Raw genomic sequence first — 20,491 nt, forward strand, 5'->3', positions numbered from 1 at the left:
TCATGTAATCAAAATATTAAAAACTGTATTTGATATTTGATGCTTATTTATATAAAGGTAAAGGTAAAGGGACCCCTGACCATTAAGTCTATTCGTGGACGACTCTGGAGTTGCGTGCACATCTCACTCTGTAGGTCGAGGGAGCCGGCGCTTGTCCACAGTTAGCTTCCAGGTCATGTGGCCAGCATGACTAAGCCGCTTCTGGTGAACCAGAGCAGCACAAGGAAACTCCGTTTACCTTCCCGCTAGAGAGGTACCTATTTATCTACTTGCACTTTGATGTGCTTTCAAACTGCTAGGTTGGCAGGAGCTGGGACTGAACAATGGGAGCTCACCCCGTCACGGGGATTCAAACTGCCGACCTTCTGATCGGCAAGCCCTAGGCTCAGTGGTTTAGACCACAGCGCCACTCGCATCCCATCCTGCTTTATATACATGCACTCAATAAGGGCCAACGAGGAAGGCATCAAAGTCGAAATGTGTTTGGGTCAAATTTTTACCTCCAGTACAGTTGTTATACATTGATTATTTATTGAGTTATGGTGCTTTCTTAAAAGACTGTCTATTACCTGTTAATCACACAGTTCCATCCACTTTTTTTTAATAAAAAAAATAGAGTATAATTTTCACTGGATTCATTGTCCAGTGTCCATGACTCAAGGTTTGTTCTCAGCTCGATGTTTTGCAATTGTCTTTTTTTTTATAAATAATTTTTATTATCGTTTCAAAAAGGTACAAAAATTAAAACAAAAAACATAAAAAAACCACACACAACCAAGAAAAAAGCAAAAAAATTCCACCTTTTAAATCTCCTTTTTAGTAGCTTCTTTTCTTGACTTCCCCACGCCTCCCCTTCTTGTATTCCAATTCCAATATTTTGTTCAGCAATTTTTTAACCTTAGTGTCTTAACCATATATTGCTAATACGCTTCTTTATAATCAATTTAACCATTATTTCATTATTATTCATTATTATTCATTATTATATTTACTTCAGTTTAATCAATAACATTTAAGTTGTATACCTTAGTCATATATAAAAAGGAAAGAAAGAAAAACGAAAACAGAAAAAAGAATATTTTTCCTAAGGTTGTCCCTATTTCCCATCCACGAATTCCCCATTTTAGTAACAATGTTTTGCAATTGTCTTGCCCCTTGGTGCAGAATCCCATTGTGCTCAGCCCAGTATAGGAGCAATCAGAATGTAAAGGGTAATAGATGCAGGAATCGGGCCCCACAATCCTTTGTCTGAAAGTGGTTTGTTTCCACCCCCTGCTCCCTCATTCAGAGGGCCTGCCTCCCCTCCGTATGAATTCCCTTGGCTGAGAGATGCGAGCATTTGAAATGGCCCTTACCAAAGATGCTTCGGCCTCCCACCACGTTATGTTGGGCACCGAGGCCACGGGTTGAATGAGCGTCGAGGGGAAGAAGGGGTTGTGGGGGCCAGTGGCGGCCACGAACATGCTCAGAGCCAGGTTGAAGGGCAGCGTGAAAACCGGCAGGTCCCATTTGCTGAAGACGGAGGCCAAGGCACTCGTGAAAATAGGACTGGAAAAGAAAAACAAAAGAGCATCACTGTACACAGAGAGGAAACACAACAGAGCTAAGGGGGACACAGTTTTGCGTTAAAATGTGCTTACACTAACTTATATGTATAGATGCACAGTTAGTAATACAGTGGTACCTCGGGTTACATATGCTTCAGGCTACATATGCTTCAGGGTACAGACTCCGCTAACCCAGAAATAGTACCTCGGGTTAAGAACTTTGCTTCAGGATGAGAACAGAAATCATGCTCCGGCGGCGCGGCAGCAGCAGGAGGCCCCATTAGCTAAAGTGGTGCTTCAGGTCAAGAACAGTTTCAGGTTAAGTATGGACATCCGGAAATGAATTAAGTACTTAACCCGAGGTACCACTGTATTGCGTGTATGTAAACTGAACTGAATTTCCCTCCCATCCCTACTCAAAGGAAAATGGGGCAGCTCCCTGTGTGCACAGAGTTGCTTTTGCAAGTAGAAGCCTTGAGGAGTTTTGGCTCATACCGAATGTGTACACAGTTCTTTAAGCATGGGAAAGCACGGAACCAGAAAACACTTAAATGTCTAATAATTGTATTGGGAGGGGGGAGTTGGCTTCTGTTTATTTTTTTATATTTTTACAGAAAGCCTGGAGAAATTGCGAACAAAATCCTACCCAGCTTGCGGCTGCTGCTTCAGAAGCCCCAGCAGGCTTCCAAACTGTAGCTATTTTCTGGTGGAATTCAACCACAAATGTGGGTTGCACAATGAAAGTAGTTTAGGACATCTTGCGAAACAAACCCGCTTCCCCATCCAAATTGGACTGTTTTGTGATAAGGAAAGTGATTAGAAAAATGTGCTGGAAAGTGAAGGTTGACAGTTGCTTGATGCAACTTTGAGGGCCCCTCCCCTTTACCTACCCCCCATGTTTTCTAGGCATATATTTGCATTTCCCCAGTCCATTTCTGAGCCCCCCTTTTTTGCCCCACAGCTTTCCGTAGGAAATCTGCTCTTTCACACTGAATCGGAGCAAAGGGCAATTAGGGTTTTCTGCGGGTTGCCAAGAATGTTAAAGTGTGTGTGTGTGTGTAAAAATGTATAAGTTTTCAGTGAAAAATCTTCAATGAAAGAAAAGAAATATGAATGATGTGAATAATATGAAAAGAAAGAAAGAGGGAAAATAGCCAATACAGTGGTACCGCTTCAGGTTACAGACGCTTCAGGTTACAGACAAGTCAGGTTACAGACTCCGCTAACCCAGAAATAGTACCTCAGGTTAAGTACTTTGCTTCAGGATGAGAACAGAAATCATGCTCCTGCGGCGCGGCAGCAGCAGGAGGCCCTATTAGCTAAAGTGGTGCTTCAGGTTAAGAACAGTTTCAGGTTAAGAATGGACCTCTGGAATGAATTAAGTACTTAACCCGAGGTACCACTGTACAATAGACTAGAGTACACAATAGAGTATATAAGTGATGCAATTAATCCAATAAATGTAAAATTATTATTAACAAGACATAACGCCTTTTATGAATGGATTCCAAACATTGCTGCGGGTCATGTGGCCAGAATGACTAACCTGCTTCTGGTGCAATGGGACACCATGACGGAAACCAGAGTGCACGGAAATGCCATTTACCTTCCTGCTGCAGAGGTAACTATTTATCTACTTGCACTGGCATGCTTTCGAACTGCTAGGTTGGCAGGAGCTGAGACAGAGCAACTGGAGCTCACCCCGTCACGGGAATTTGAACCACCAACCTTCTGATCAGCAAGCCCAAGAGGCTCAGTGGTTTAGACCATAGCGCCACCCACGTCCCTTATCCACACACTATCTGCATCTAAAAGAGTGGGTTTTGCAGGGAAAGTGTCAGGGAAGAAAAAAAGTGCTTGCACACGGACTGGAAAAGCATGAACCGGTGGCTAGAAAGTGAGGAGGAAATTTGGTGTGGATGAGCCCTTTGTCGAATCTCCCCACAAACAGATCAGAATGAGTGCTCAGCAGAGAGCAAAAGTGTTCCCCCTTTGGAAACAGATTGGAAAGCATGCTTAGTAACTGGGTTGTTTTTTTTTGTCCTCAGAGCCAAAGGGAGAAGTTTTATCACGTTGGCATTTTTGTTTTGTTTTGTTTTATTTTGTTTTGGCGTTACTGGCTCATATTTCTCAAAGTGATACACAATATACAATACGCAGCATGGAATGTAACCTTCCTGTTGAATGAATCTCATGCGATAAACTTGTTTCGGTTCAGTGTTCAGTTTATATGAAGGGAGGGAAAATGTTTTCGAAATGAATGGAAATAAAGGAACCAGTTAGTGGGAGTTGGTAGAACTATGTCAATGAAAAATCACAAAAGAAAAAAACAAAAAGAAACTTGAGATAATTTCTGGTTTAGCAGGCACATAGGGTGTAGTGAAGTACAGTGGTACCTCAGTTTAAGAACTGTCCAGTTTAAGAACGATTCTGTTTACAAACTCCGCAAAACCGGAAATAGTGTCCCGGTTTGAGAACTTTACCTCGGTCTAAGAACAGAATCCGAATGGGCACCGGTGGCGGAAGGCCTCATCAGGGAAAGCGTGCCTTGGTTTAAGAACAGTTTTGGTTTAGACTTCCGGAATGGTTTAAGTTTGTAAACAGAGGCACCACTGTAGTTAGAATATTGGACAAGGCCTGTAAAACCCAGACTCAATTACCCACTTAGAATGAAGCCACATAATACATTAGCTCTGCATGTGTGCCTTTAGGTGAAGGATTTTGTTTTTTAAAAGAAACCCACACCAAATATCAACATGAGTGCATTGTCATCTGCTGTTTATGCAAAAACCCATTGCAAACTTAATTAATGGTATAACAAAAGTTCGGGAGTTGGCCTTCTGGGTCATGGTTGCTTCTCTTAAAGGCGTGAGCCTGGGCAGTGTGTGTCCTAGGATGCCCAGATGACAAGACCCCCTTCTCAGCCTCACTGATGTGGGGACCAAAAGAAAGCAGAGGAAGATGTTTGGTGCCAGTCTAGCTGCAGGAGTTGAAAATGGAGGCATGCAAGGAGCCACCCAACAGTCTTAGGGAATCCACTATGGATTTGTGTAGGGTTTACTCCTTAGTACAGTGGAACCTCGGGTTGCAAACGTTATCCGTGCGGGAGACTCGTTCGCAACCCGCAGTACTGCTTCTGCACACGTGCGGGTCACAATTTGGCACCTCTGCGCATGTGCAAAGCGCGATTTAGTGCTTCTGTGCATACGCGAGTGCTGAAACCCGGAAGTAACCCATTCCAGTACTTCTGGGTTCGGCGCGGTGCACAACCCGAAAACGCATAACCTGAAGTGTCTGTAGCCCAAGATACCACTGTATTTTCTTTTCCTGAAGATGTCCCGAAAGACCAGATATTTAGTTGATCATGTATACATTAGGAGGTGGGGAGAATCTGGATTGAGACCCTGATGGGGGGGGGTATGATAGCTTCTATGGTTCCAGGAAGCAAGGAAGGAAGGAAGGAAGGAAGGAAGGAAGGAAGGAAGGAAGGAAGGAAGGAAGGAAGGAAGACCAATTCTTCCCCACCAACATGCTGCCAATCCAGATATTGGATTCCAGCACCCATCAGCTACAGCTAACATGGTCCATGCTTAGTGCTGAAAGGAATTGTGATCCAGCTATATCTGTAGGGCACCAGGTTGGCTACCCTTGTTGTATAATATAAATGCACCTTATGGCCTGACGGTGAGAGGAGAACAAAGTGGACAGGGGGCAAAGTGGAGAAGCACACACACACACAAAATGCACACTTGGAACCCAAAATACTTACCACGTCATGGACATGAGAGCAACAGGAAGCAAAAGCCACCAGTAATATTCGCCCTTGTCGGAAAACACAGCCATGAGCATTCCTACCAGCACGCCATTGTAGCCGTAGAGTCCCGCAGCAATGGCTGACCTGCGCGAGGAGCAAAAGAGGTCAGAAATGTTTACAACTGTATCCTCATCTGCAGTCGCTGCTGAAGCTGAGGGTCTGAGGAGCAGTCTTGATGACTGCAGAAGATATTTGCCTCTGCCCCAGGCTGTGACCAAGAGTGATAATGGACAATGACTGCCCCTGCCTAATGGTTGAGGGTCTCTGTGGGTTGCTGGCAAGGAAGGGATGATTCCTGACCACATCCCCTGAAATATACTCAGAGTTGAGTGTTGATTTCATGCTCTTTATTTCAGCTCATGGTAAACAGTGAGTGAGTGTGTTTTCCCTCAAAACCTCTGGCTATATATACATTATTTAAACAATGTGTGATTGGCTGAATCAACTCCCCTCCTGGAGCCTGATTGGTCTTCCTCCTGGAGCCTAATTGGGCGGCTCCTGCAGACCAATCAGGTTGCTGCCTTCTAGGACCCTACCTGCCTATTGTTCTAGAATCCATGCTCAGTAAAAAGGTAAAGGGACCCCTGACCATTAGGTCCAGTCGTGGACGACTCTGGGGTTGCGGCGCTCATCTTGCTTTACTGGCCGAGGGAGCTGGTGTACAGCTTCCGGGTCATGTGGCCAGCATGACCAAGCCACTTCTGGCGAACCAGAGCAGTGCACGGAAACGCTGTTTACCTTCCCGCCAGAGCGGTATCTATTTATCTACATGCATTTTGACGTGCTTTCGAACTGCTAGGTTGGCAGGACCAAGCTCAGTACATAACACTTATTATTCCCCTCCGCTGAACAGTATAATTCTGCTCACAGAACTTCAGCTTTCTGTGTCCGAAATTTCAGTCTAATGTATTGCAGAACATAGGATATTTGTGGAGTTGTCAATAAGCCCAGTAGCCTAACAACAACAACAACAACAATAACAAATTTAAATTTCTATATCGCCCTTCATCTGAGGATCACAGGACTGTTTACAACATAAACACACACACACACACACACACACACTATAATAACAAATAAAAACAAAAACACCCCCAGTTTAAGAGGCCACAGATTATTTAATTGACCAAAGGCTTGGGAGAAGAGGAATGCTTTTGCCTGGTGCCTAAAGATATGTATATTTAAGCATGTAAAACAAGAAAAGAGGGATTTGAGGCATGAAAGAGTAATTCAGGGGCAAACCTACCTCTCTTGGCACAGGATCAGTGCTGTTAATGTTGAGACAATGACTCCAGTGCAACATGTCAGTGTGATCCAAGGGCTCTGGGCCAGGAATCCAGCTAACATGAGCAGACCACTCAGCGGGTTGCTGACAAACATCACCTGAGAGATGCCGCGCAGAACCCAGTCGACAAACTGAAACACCAGAGGCTTATCTGAAAGAGAATGTCCCCATTGGGGCAAAGATTTTGGGTATAGTATAATAATAATAATAATAATAATAATAATAATAATAATAATAATAGTAATAATAATATCTTTATTGTCATTGCCCCCTCTCGGGGACAATGAAATTACTTGGCTGCTCCATCCACCCAGGTAGGGCACTCCACACAAAATCAAAACAACTATAAAAACACTAATTAAAACAATACAATATAATACAGCAAGGAAGATTAGATGACTTTCAAAGTCCAGGCTTCCCATTCAGGGCCGAGATCGCTCTGGAGAAGAAGCTGTTCTTAAGACGGCTCGTTCTTGTCTTCATCGTCCTGTATCTCCGTCCCGACGGCAGGAGCTCGAAGAGACAGTGACCAGGATGCGATGGATCTTTTACTATGTCCAGTGCCTTCCTATGGCACCTTGTGGCATAAATCTGCTCTAAGGTGGAGAATGGGCAGCCAACAATGCTCTCTGCTGCCTTAACAACTCTGCACAACCCCATCCTGTCCTGGGTAGTACAGCTTCCGTACCACACACATAAGCCATAAGTGAGCACGCTCTCAATGGCACAGTGATAGAAGGCAAGCAGCAGTTTCTGCGGAAGATGGTTTTTCCTTAGAATTCTCAAAAAGTACAGTCTCTGCTGCGCCTTCTTCACAAGCCCCCTTGTGTTGACAGTTAAAAGACTGGGGTAAACTGTGGAAAGAAGGATTAAAATTTACTGCATGCAATGCTTTGAAAGAAAATGTGATGAAAATGATGTATAGGTGGTATATTACCCCTGTGGAATTAGCTAAAATGTATAAAACAAGTAATAAATGTTGGAAATGTAAAGAAAAGGAAGGAACTTTCTATCACATGTGGTGGGAATGTAAAAAAGTGAAAAACTGGGAAATGATATATAATGAGATGAAAAAAATGTTGAAATATACATTTATTAAGAAACCAGAAGCATTTTTACTTGGTATTGTAGGAGATGATATTAACAGACAGGATTGTAAGTTGTTCTTTATATGCAGTGATGACAGCAAGAATATTATTGGCACAAAAATGGAAGCAAGAAGAATTACCGATGAAAGAAGAATGGCGGATGAAACTGATGGACTATGTAGAATTGGATAAATTAACAGGAAGAAGTCAAAACCTGCGGGACCAGAGATTCTCAGAAGACTGGAGTAAATATGTGAACTATTTGAAAAGCAATTGTAATGAACAGATTACGCTAGCAGGACTGCAAGAAGTTCTGTAAGGAGGACTATTTGAAATATTGCAAGAAAGACTATGAGGAGAATTATTGGTTAATGATAATTAAGAGTAATAGAGAAATTAAGAAATGCAGAACAAGTGATAAAGAATGGAAAATCATCAGAGGTGTTGACGGAAGTCTAAAATATTGTATAAGATAAGAAGCTATGTTAAATGAATGTTGGAAATGATATGTAAAAAAACCAATAAAAATGTATATGTGTGTATATATATATATATATATATATATATATATATATATAAAAGAGAATGTCGTCATTGGAGCACCTAAGTGCAAAAAACAGATGGTGCCTGAAAACATGACTAAAGGCTCACACACAAGATGACAAGGGAGGGGTCCAAAGGGAGAGGCAGAAGAAGATAAGAAGAGCCTTTGCTGGATCAGGCCAAGGGCCCATCTACTCCAGCCTCTTGTTCTCACAGTGGCCAGTCAGATGCATCTTAAATGGGGCCCTAGAAGAAGAAGGTCCGTATAGTTAAAGCCATAGTTTTCCTGGTAGTGATGTATGGAAGTGAGAGCTGGACCATAAAGAAGGCTGATCGCCGAAGAATTGATGCTTTTGAATTATGGTGCTGGAGGAGACTCTTGAGAGTCCCATGGACTGCAAGAAGATCAAACGCATCCATTCTTAAGGAAATTAGCCCTGAGTGCTCACTGGAAGGACAGATCCTGAAGCTAAGGCTCCAATACTTTGGCCACTTCATGAGAAGAGAAGACTCCCTGGAAAAGACCCTGATGTTGGGAAAGATGGAGGGCACAAGGAGAAGGGGACGACAGAGGACAAGATGGTTGGACAGTGTTCTCGAAGCTACCAGCATGAGTCTGACCAAACTGCGGGAGGCAGTGGAAGACAGGAGTGCCTGGCGTGCTCTGGTCCATGGGGTCACGAAGAGTCGGACACGACTAAACGACTAAACAACAACAACAAAGAACAAGAAGACCCTCAGACCCTAAAAGTTTTCCTATTTTCCAGGGACAGTCCCGGATTTACAGAAGCAGTCCCGGTTTTTTATTTGATCCCGGAATGTCCCACTTTTCCTTAGGATGTCCCTATTTTCATTGGAGAAATGTTGGTGGGTATGAAGTTATCTGACCCCTGAGCCGTATGAAGGCAATCCTGTATAGGGAAGGAGTTTCTTATGTTTAATGTTTCATTATTTTTTTATATGTGTTGGAAGCTGCCCAGAGTGGCTGGGGCAGCCCAGTACGATGTGTGGTGTATAAATAGTAAAATTATCATTATTAGGTGCACTCACTGGATCCTGAATACTTAGCAAGCATTGGGCAAGTATTTAAACACTCACTGACCATGCACTGTCAAAATGCACATAGAGGCAGATTTTGGGGTGCAAATTGTCACATTTTAGCTCACTCCAGTAGGTCTTAGTTACCGTTGTTTGAAAGTTTATGGTCTGGGACAGTTTCCAACGTGCATATTCTCAGCAGCATCTGGTAGGGCCCTTTCCACTGACAGAGTTGTAAAATATGACACACGTTTATTATTGTTTATAATAAAATAAAATAAACCACACCGTTTTGCAATTGGGGAGTTGACTGAGCAGCGCGTGAACTGCTGCCAGAGTTCATGCTGGAGATAAAAAACCAACAATTTATTTATGTTGCTTACATCTAAAATGGCAGATGGCGTGAGTGTGTCCCTGCCAGCTTGTGCTGGGATTGCGACACACCCGCTCCATGTGTATAACTTAAAACTTTGTGTTGGAATTTGGGCAAGATAAACTGATGGTCTGGGAGCAGGGTGGCGGAGTGGATCTCAGACAAAGGAAACTTAGGAATAAACATATTGTGATATGTTCCTGGGGTAAAAGAGAGGACAGGACCAGACCTTGCAGGACAGGCTCCAGGATTTGGGGAGGCCCTCAGTGCGGAGTGACCAGGGGTGTTTTGAACCTGAGGCTCCTGGCCGCTGAGCTCTGCTGCCTTACTTCCTGTTCCCACCCACTGCTTCCTCTGCAAAACTAGTGAACTGAGCTTCATGGTTTGATGGAACCACCTAGACTGCAACACTGGACTAGAATGGACCACTGGTCTAATCCAGCAGGCACCCTCCATATTATGTTCTTCTTGGACTCAGGAAACGTGTCCTGAGCCCCAGTGGTGAGAGATAATGAAAGTTGTAGTCCATCATCACCTGGAAGACAACAGGCTCCCCAGGATTGTGCTGTTGGTACAGGAGAAGCTTTGAAGATGAGCAGCACTCAAGCAAAGGTCTCCAGGTCCAAAAGCAATGTTGCATCATTCTGGTTCTCATCGGAGCATCATCTGCTATGTGCTTACCTTTCAGCCACTCTCCCAACGCCTTCATGTCCCCCGTGATGTAGCTCAGGGCTCTGCAGATTTTCCCCGTCTGGGGTTGCATTTTGCTAGACTTTTCTCCGGCGGCTTCCATTTCCATTGCGGTGTTCAGACCCTGCCGGGAACAAAAGCGACAGTACATAGGACTTCCCACTGTGATCATGAATATCTCCCAAGTTATGTGCTCCTCCTGTCAGGAGTCCATGTTCCCAGCTTGATAACACAGTAAGCATAGCTAATTAAAAAGGAGGATTTATTGCAAAAAAACCAACAACAGATAGCTGCAGATGACTCTAACAAAGCCTCTGGCATCGTTACTCAAGATGTCCCTTCTGGAGTCCTTCCAGGATCTACAGAAAATATTGAACTTACGACTTTTACGTCTCTTGCTTTGCTTCCAATCTAACAACCCTCCCATTCGCCAGCTTTTGGGGCTGATTGGCTTGCTCAAACCTCTTCCTGTTCCAACAAACTATCTCCTTGCCTGTTTGCGCCTAACTGATCTTCCGGAGAGCTTTGGCTGTGTTCCAGCCCGCTCTCAGTCATTCCCTTGGCAATCGGCATTCCAGTGCCCATGGGAGCTGCACTGGCCACTGTTCAGCCTGCTGGAGATATAACTCTCTCTGTTCTGCAGCAGGCTGTAGAGTTTCACTAGGAGCTGGCTCATTCCTGACACCTCCTTTTCCATATTAGGACTAGAAGCAATTCAGAGAAAAGCCGGTTGGGGAGAAGCAGCTGGTCCAAAGGTACTCCAGTGAAATCCACAGGGACAGCCAACATCATGCCCTCCCAAGTCCCATCAGCCTCAGCCAGCAAGGCCAATGACCAGCAATGACAGGAGTCGTGGTCCAACTAATTCTGCCGGAACATGAAAAACAAAAGGGGTTCAGGAATAATCAGATCCACCCAGTAGGCCTTCCACCAAGCTGACCTCTGAACCTGATGCTGTAGATGCTGGCCATGTTCAAAGTATGCCTACCTGGCCTTGCAGCCTCTCCAGTAGTGGCATGCTTTGAGAGGGGTCGTGGGTATAAGCTGGGCAGCGCTGGCTCTTAAATTCAGAGTCATAAGGCTTGTGTCCATCTGGGGATGTGTTTGTTGGGACTAGAATGGCGGAGTGCCCGGAAATGTCGGCGAGAGAACATCCATCCATCTCTCCCTAGCATGGCATGTGTGATAAAGGGCAGGGAGAACGAAGTCAGTAAATGAACCCATTCTCTGCCTTGGCAAGAAGTTTATTGTTTTATAGGTGCCTGGTTGGGTGCCCTCATTGTACTCTTGTTTGATCATATCTCTTGTGACAACTGTGCTGGCCTTTGTTGAATGAGACGCACAATGCAGGTGGAATGTCATCTTTTGTTGGTCTCGCTTCCGCAAGTGGAGGTTTTGCATTTCCAACACAACTGCTGAAAGGCTCTCTGCTGTAGTGGTTGGTGGGACAACGGTGCTTACCTGACTTCCCGGCAGCAGAGCCCCTGCTTCTTACTGGGAGGGAGAGTGGAAGGAGCAAGGCAGCAGGGAGGTCAGTGCAGTGCAATTGTGCAGGCAGAGTGTTCCTGCTGGTGCGTTTCCACAGCATCAATGTCACCACCACCTTGGCCCTCTCACTTCCCTTTGGTAAGCAGCAGAGACTCCACTGTCAGGAGGTTAGGTAAGTGTTGTCATCCTACCCCACCATCCGCTACTGTTTCTCCTGAATTTTTGTGTAGGGAGCCCCTGGTCGTTTGATGGACTATTGACCCGTACACCACTAATCTGCTGCCACCAACTAGGTTCTCCCCGGTAAAACACTTAGTCTCTGTCGGGTTCTCAAGTTAACAACGAAGATTGTACTTTATTGCAAACACAACTACAGTGGTACCTCGGGTTACATACACTTCAGGTTACAGACTCTGCTAACCCAAAAATAGTACCTCAGGTTAAGAACAATTTCAGGTTAAGAACAGACCTCTGGAACAAATTAAGTACTTAACCTGAGGTACCACTGTAAAATTTAAATGCATTCAAAATGCTGTTACCCTTTACCCTCTTAGTCTTATTTTATCCTGTCTCTAACTCACTCTAACTCTTCTACCTCCCTTCACACAAGAACCAACTGCACTTTCTTATTCTCACAAATGTTCTTAGGGGAAAATGCCTTCACAGAAAATCCAGCACTTCTCTTTCTGTTCGCTGAAAAGCAGAAAGGATCAGAGGAAAACTCAACATGTGCAGAGTGCCTTTCCCCCAAGCCTTGAACAGAAACTAGTAACCACTTGCAGAGTCAAGACAGAGGACTGAGAACGTGCTTTTGGTAAGAACGTGGTGTACAGATCGTGCTTTGCAGTTTACATAGGTATTCTTTGCTGCTAAGGTTAGGAGTGCATTTTCACCTGGGTAAGGGAACTGTGGGCTTTCTTTCTTTCTTTGCCTGTGATGTGTGTTGACTGACTCAACGGAGCTGTTTGGTTTACCCAAGAGCAAAGTTTACATTTGTTCGCTCTTCTTTTCTCTTTTTGGCACGCTGGTATTTTGAACTGTGCCCCCCTCCCACCTAGGCTCTCAGGTCCCCTCACCCCCTTAAGTGCCCACAGGACTGAAATGTTGGAAAGGCTCCACTGGGAACAAAGGAGTTACTACAGTACAGAGCTGTAGCAACTCTCTAGAAGCCTGTAGCTTTGTTATTGCACTGGTTCTGACAGATTGACAAAAAGCAATAAAAAAAAGAGAGAGTTTCACATGCAGTTGTAAAGATATGGCGAAATAATATTATGCAGGAGGAAAGTCCTTGCTACTTCTCAGATCACAGGCCTGATTCTGACAGGATCTCCTTGGTTTGAGCACAGGATTGTAAATTGAACCCAGTCCCCCCGATGCAAGGCAGAATCACCCCCAGATTATCTTGCTCATCAGGCCACACAGTTAGGAGTCACAGGCAGCAGTTATGAGTTACCAGCCTCTGCAGCCACAGCAGGCGCTGTGATTCTCCAATGGTTTGACTTCTCCCTGAGAGGTGCACTCCATTGTCTCTCAAGACAGACGGATGCCAACAACTTGGGAGTGGGGGCTGAAGTACATTCTGAAGGCTGGAGTGCAAAATTCAGCAATGTTTCCTTTGACTTATTGGGCTAGCAACCCCCTATTCTGTTTTATTATTTTATTTTATTTTATTTTATTTACACCCTGCTTTTCAGACACACAGCAACATAAAATCTCAAGGCTTAAAAACAACAACACAGAACAAGAACCAAATGGAGGGGTGCTGATTTCTTCTCCCAGAAGGCTGCTCTGAATTGCAGTGTAACCTCAATCCTGGAGTACTAAAAACATTGTCAAGAAGCTGTGTCTGTTGGGTGTGTGTGTGTTGTTGTTTCATTTTGCGTTCCAGCCTTCAAAATTCACCTTGAGCCCCAAACAACAAACTGCCTAATTTGCTTCCCGAATCTGAAATTTCATTTCCGAGTGAGATGGTTAGTGAGAGTTGGGTTTTATAACCCGTTATGGAAGTGAGAGCTGGACCATAAAGAAGGTTGATCACCGAAGAATTGATGCTTTTGAATTATGGTGCTGGAGGAGACTCTTGAGAGTCCCACGGACTGCAAGAAGATCAAACCTCTCCATTCTTAAGGAAATCAGCCCTGAGTGCTCACTGGAAGGACAGATCATGAAGCTGAGGCTCCAATACTTTGGCCACCTCATGAGAAGAGAAGACTCCCTGGAAAAGACCCTGATGTTGGGAAAGATGGAGGGCACAAGGAGAAGAGGACGACAGAGGACGAGATGGTTGGACAGTGTTCTCAAAGCTACCAGCATGAGTTTGACCAAACTGTGGGAGACAGTGGAAGACAGGAGTGTCTGGCGTGCTCTGGTCCATGGGATCACGAAGAGTCGGACACGACTAAATGACTAAACAACAACAAATCTAGGGTTGTGGAGAAGTGACAACCAAGTTGGGTAATACAGGGCCAGCTGTACTATTAGGCAGACTGAGGAAGCTGGTTTTGGGTGTTATGAAAGGGCCACAAATTCTTTATGATCACTGTTCGCATTGCCAGTGAGAGACGCGCTTGTGGGATCTTCTGCCTCAGCTGCCAAAATAACTTGGCTGGGCTTCATATTCTGCAACCTGGTTTGTGGGGGCTGGAGGTGGGCAGGATCCTCAAATTGCTGCACTTGATGCAGAAAAATGTCTTGAGCTCACCCTGGTTTGAGTCAAGCTGCTGAACTCATCATCTCTCAAGAACGCGCATTTCTGGGAAGCAGATCTCTGAATTATCTCTGTATGAATTACGTTCCTCATGGATTTTCTGCTTTTAATCTTCTAGTAGGGAGCTTTTTAAGTAGCTAGATGCCCAGAGGGCATAAACCAACACCATTCTGCTGATATCCATTAAACATCTATCCCACTAGCCCAAGAAATTTGACAATTAGTTCCACACCTCTTGACAAGTCAATAATCCGTTTCTGCTACTAGGATGAACTCTCCCAATTTTGCCAGCACGGATGTCTTCGAAACAAGCAAACTTAATCGGTAAGGATTAAGCATGAATAAAAAGCACAAGGCGGTTCAGCTTCCAGAGACTCGTCTTAATTTCAAAGTACTGTACTTGGTGTCTGTTCCTGCCTCTTATCTCTTCCTGCTGGTTGTAGTTTGTCGGGGACGCTTTTAACAGACAGCAAGAAGCCAGATAAGCAAGATGCGCAGAGTCAGCCAGAACATGTTTACTCAGAAATAGATCCCACTGAGTTCAATGGGGGTTTACTCCCAAGTCAGTGCGCCTAGGAATGCAGTCACAGTCAGTCTGATGGTGGGACACCGTAAAGCAACAAAAACACTTGCCACAAGTGGTTGGTGTAGAATTAGGAATGGTTTACAGTGCAAGCCTATATGCATATCGTCGGGATTAAGTTTTACGCAGAGTAGACCCATTGAAATTAGTGGAGCTAGCTTCATTATGTTCATTCATTTCAACGAGTGCCCTGAGTAAAGTTTGCAACCAATTGAGTTTAATGGGCCTTACTCCTAGGTAAGGATGTGTGAATCTTTCAGTTCTGGTTTCTCATTTTTCCAAACTTGCATCCACATTTCCATGGCAATTCGTAATTTTTTTAAAAAAAGTCGTTACGAAAATTCATTAGAGTTTCTGTTCAAATTACTGCATGCACATTTTTTTGCCGGCCGCTTCCCTTAAAGTACACATTTTCACAAAGTGATTTCCCCACATGCAATGCATTATTGCATGCTATTTTCATTAATCAATGCCTGATTAAGCAGACCTTGCCCTGGCACATGCATCTGGGTAAACGCTGCATTGCAAAATTCAGAGAAGGGCAGATCTCAAAGGACAGCTTCGTTTTGCTTCTCACCTTGTTTCGGAAAAATGCAAAGCATGTTGAATTTCACCACAATCTCTACTGCCAAGTAAGTGGGCATATAGGGTTGCCGTCTGAGCCTGCCCTGGCGCATCTTAACTCATGTGTCCCGCTCAATGACTGCCTAACTATGCGCATCCTTAGGAGTTGCACAGTTGCATTCTAGCTCAATTTATTTCCTTCTGGATTGTTGAAAAAGAAAAACAACCTTTTCCAGCAAGGTGTGTAGAATCAGATACTTCAGAGAGCCCCAAACCAGGAAAGTGCACTGTTAGGGTGACGAGATGCGGAGGGAAAGGGGGGGGGGGATTACTACAGCAAACTTACACCTGTTGAAATCCCCCCTTTGGAATCCAACTGCTAAAAAGTGCAAGGATCTTATTCCCTTCTGCATCTGACCAGGCCAGGCACCTTAGCATTCCCACACTGCCTTAAGCAAGCAAAGAAGTCATCTCATCTTACCTTGAGCAGCTGCCTGGCTAGGAAGCCTCCTGCTCTGCCAAGTTTTATCGCTTTGCAGAGAGCGTGCAGAGACAGCGATAGTGGGAGGGTGCCTGCATTGCATTGCTTTATATAGCCCACAGCAACTCCAAGCACACCATAAGTCATCCTGGCAGCTTTTCTCCTCCCATTCCACACATACACCTGGCTCTCTCCCAGGTGGTCTTAGGAGGAGAGCTTTTTGCCTTCTTCCCCTCCTCTTGCCATTTTGACCAAGTCGCTTGGAACTACAAAGCACGCATCCCGTTTTCTTCTTGCTGTTTCCTTGCTCTCCCCTGTCTTTCCACCCTCTGTGCACCTACTTTTCTCTCCAGCAATGGAAGATTCAAACACACACAAGCGCGCGCGCACACACACACACACACACACACACCTCTCTCTCTCTCTCTCTCTCTCTCTCTCTCTCTCGGAGAGCTAAGAACATGTTTTCTTTCAGGGAGGGCTTAAAGCTGTGCCTGTATTGCACCTGCTAGATTTCTTTCAGTGGAAGGAACAAAATTATCCGTACCACATAATGGGGGAGAGACCAAGGAGGGTGGTCAGCCCGTTAATATTACAGTGGTACCTCAGGTTACAGACGCTTCAGGTTACAGACTCCGCTAGCCCAGAAATAGTACCTCGGGTTAAGAACTTTGCTTCAGGATGAGAATAGAAATCGTGCTCTGGCGGCAGGCGCCATTAGCTAAAGTGGTACCTCAGGTTAAGAACAGTTTCAGGTTAAGAACGGACCTCCAGAACGAATTATGTTCTTAACCCGAGGTACCACTGTATTTGAAACTCCTGCTCTGGAGGGTAGGACTCGAACCAATGGCTTCAAGTTACAAGAAAGGAGATTCCGACTACAGATCAGGAAAAACTTTCTGACTGTAAGAGCTGTTTGACAGTGGAACGGTCTTCCTCTGGAGGTTGTGGACTCTCCTTCCTTGGAGGTTTCTAAGCAGAGGTTGGATAGCCATCTGTCATGGATGCTTTAGCTGAGATTCCTGCAGATGACTAGATGACCCTTGGCGTCCCTTCTACAATTCTACGATTTATCAAAAGCTTCACAAACAAGGCATTGTCTTCCAAGACAAGTGCATGTACAGATGTTAAGTCTTGCATGGCGCCACAGTGGGGAAACTGTGGCTCTCTGGTTGTAGCTGAAGTACAGTTCCCATCACCCCTGGCTATTGGCCATGCTGGCCGGGGCCAATGGGAGTTGTAGTTCACTGGCATTTGGAGGACTGCAGGATATGCATTCCTGCTATATAGCCCATCGAGGGCAGACTGCTGGTCTTCCACCAGGCAGCATTTCCTCTGTAGATTTTGGTCCCAATACGTCTTCCCCGTGCACTCATCTTTTGGGTGTGTTCCACTATAGAGGGGTCAGCAAACTTTTTCAGCAGGGGGCCGGTCCACTGTCCCTCAGACCTTGTGGGGGGCCAGACTATATTTTGAAAAAAATATATGAACGAATTCCTATGCTCCACAAATCACCCAGAGATGCATTTTTAATAAAAGCACACAGTCTACTCATGTAAAAACACGCTGATTCCCGGACCGTCCGTGGGCCAGATTTAGAAGGCAATTGGGCCGGATCCGGCCCACGGGCCTTAGTTTACCTACCCATGCACTATGGTGCCAAGTATAAGATTACCAGATATTTTTCAATGAATCCGGGGACACTTTTCAACTTCAATGGATTTTGTATGGGGACTGATTTGTAAATCCGGGGACTGTCCCCAGGAAATGGGGACATCTGGTAACCTTTGCCAAGTAGACCAACGAGGCATGTTATGTCACAGAGAGCTTGTTAATCCTCTTTACAGCAGACAGTAAATTCTTTCGTCTCCCCAGCTCTGTAATTCTCGCTGTCCTTTCCTGTAAAACTTCCTTTTCTGTAAAACAAATGACCTATATTTGACGCGGGGAGGCCTACCATGGGGAGAGGCAATGCTGATGGGATTGCGGGTGACTGTTTTGTACATGTCCAATTGACGTGCGATGGCTGATATGCAGGTTCTTTTGGACCTGGAAGAGGACAGAACAGGGGTGGAATGGGCAGGGTGGGGTTATGTGTGTTCCGCCGATGTATGTGGGGGCCGGAAATGGAGCCCCCTCCCATGCAAAATGGTGTCCAGCGGTAGAATATACCCTAAAGTTTTCAGCTCTTGTAAACTCGGGGTTCCCCTGTAGTACAAACCAGAATTTCTTGATTTTTTCAAACCATACATTTGTTTGGCAGCAAGACTGCTCTTGTTATTCACATATGGTCAGGCTGTAGCCCAATATTGGGTCCTGACCCAGAACCTCAAGGTAAAAGGACCCCTGACCATTAGGTCCAGTCGTGGCCGACTCTGGTGTTGCAGCGCTCATCTCGCTTTAATGGCCGAGGGAGCCGGTGTACAGCTTCCGGGTCATGTGGCCAGCATGACTAAGCTGCTTCTGGCAAACCAGAGCAGTGCATGGAAATGCCGTTTACCTCCGTGCTGGAGCGGTACCTATTTATCTACTTGCACTTTGATGTGCTTTCGAACTGCTAGGTTGGCAGGAGCAGGGACCGAGCAACTGGAGCTCACCCCATCATGGGGATTCGAACCGCCGACCTTCTGATCGGCAAGTCCTAGGCTCTGTGGTTTGACCCACAGAGCCACCCGCAATGATTAAATCAGGAGTTAGGAACTTTTGGCTCTCCAAATGTTGCTGAACTACAACTCCCACCAGCCTCAGCAACCATGACCAGGGACCAGGAATGATGGAAGTTGCAGTTCAGCATTATTTGGAGGGCCAAAGGTTCTCCACTCCTGCTCTTATGAACCTACTCATTTATGCCTTGGATCAAAGGAACTTCAAGGCATAGCACAGTCAGTAGAACATGAGACTCTTAATCTCAGGTTTGTGGGTTCAAGTCCCACATTGGGCGAAGGATTCCAACCTTGCAGGGGGTTGGGCCAGATGACCCTCCTGGTCCCCTTCGACTCTACAATCTTATGATTCGATGATTCAAAGGAAGATTTCAACAAATACAAGAATTACAATTCGTCAAGAACTCAGTTGCCCTCACGTGTGGATTCTGGGACACAAGTGACTCCTGAAATAGCTCACATCGTATATGTCCAAGGACAGAATGTTTTAATAGAATGTTTTGATTTGCTGTTCACAAGGGCATGAATAAAAAATTTACAGAAGGCAATGAAACTAAGCAAACAATAACATTAGCATATTTGAACGTGTTGAGGGACAATAAAACCTTAATCAGTCTCCATATCGATATCCGTGAAGCTGACTTCCGCACCAGCAAAGCCATTTCACAACGAAGCTGAATGCTCAGAGGTGCAGGACAGGCAGGCAAAAGAAAATGCTTCTGCAGACGACAAATAAAGAAATTTATGGAATTTGGTACCATAAGAAATGGTGATGGCCGCCAGCTCGGATGGCTTTGGAAGAGGATTAGACAGATTCATAGAGAAGGCTGTCAGTGCCTACCAGCCACAACAGATATGTTCTAACTTCCCCTGTTGGAGGCAGTATGCCTTTGAATATTGCTTGCTGGGAATCGCAGGTGGGGAAAAGAGCTGTTGACCTCAGGTCCCGCTTGCTGGCTTTTCAAAGGCACCTGGTTGGCTGCTGTGAGAATAGAATGCTGGTCTAAATAGGTCTTTCCAGCAGGGTAAGCAAGATGATCAAGCCTTATGAGGAGTGGTTGAAGGAGCTGGGTATGTTTTGTCAGGAGCTCAGCCTACACTTGAGAGAGACCCTGGCAGAGACACATGCCCAACTGGCATGTTCTCTCCCTCCTGGTCGTTCGTTTGGGAGCTTCAAAAGCTTCCTTCAGCCCGAACATCACAGTGACCGATGCCAACAGACACCAGCACACTTAGGGATCCGCAGAGTTTGCGCAGCTTGCGTAACAGAACCCCCGCGACTCAGCATTTTGGCTAATCTACTTTATTTACATATAAATTCACACAGAGCACTACAACATGGGTCCCTCTCTCTCTAGCATCAGACAGTGGAGAGAAAGAACAAAGGACAATAGTCCCACTTCACGGAACACAGTAGCACAAACATCCTGTCTCCGTCATTTTCCACTCTGTGAAGTCAAAACATATACCGTCATGTGATGGACAACAATCCCATGACTGCAATCATGCAGCAGGCATTCTAACATGTTTAGCCTGGAAAAGAGGAGACTGAGAGGAGATACAAGAATCATCTTCAAATATCTTAAGGGCTACCACATGGAAGAGGGAACGAGCTTGTTTTCTTCTG

General features: G+C 45.2%; 1 protein-coding gene across 3 annotated transcripts in view; it reads right to left on the minus strand.

Moving 5' to 3' along the window:
* LOC114589779 (urea transporter 1-like) overlaps positions 1–16,421 on the minus strand; it is a 28,269-nt gene extending 11,848 nt beyond the window's left edge. The window contains exons 1-6 of one of the 3 annotated variants that reach the window (XM_077936515.1): positions 16,202–16,405; positions 11,367–11,546; positions 10,370–10,502; positions 6,608–6,797; positions 5,317–5,445; positions 1,356–1,548 (exon numbers count right to left, since the gene is read on the minus strand). In XM_077936515.1, coding sequence (XP_077792641.1) covers positions 1,356–1,548; positions 5,317–5,445; positions 6,608–6,797; positions 10,370–10,502; positions 11,367–11,546; positions 16,202–16,348 — 972 coding nt within the window. In that variant the 5' untranslated portion in view covers positions 16,349–16,405. Of the gene's footprint in view, positions 1–1,355; positions 1,549–5,316; positions 5,446–6,607; positions 6,798–10,369; positions 10,503–11,366; positions 11,547–16,201 lie in introns of all 3 variants that reach the window. The other 2 variants (XM_077936516.1, XM_077936517.1) reach the window with 2 other exon arrangements.
* Positions 16,422–20,491: the final 4,070 nt, after the last annotated feature.

The sequence above is a fragment of the Podarcis muralis genome, chromosome 11 (assembly GCF_964188315.1).
Source record: "Podarcis muralis chromosome 11, rPodMur119.hap1.1, whole genome shotgun sequence".
Classification (NCBI taxonomy): Eukaryota; Metazoa; Chordata; class Lepidosauria; order Squamata; family Lacertidae; genus Podarcis; species Podarcis muralis.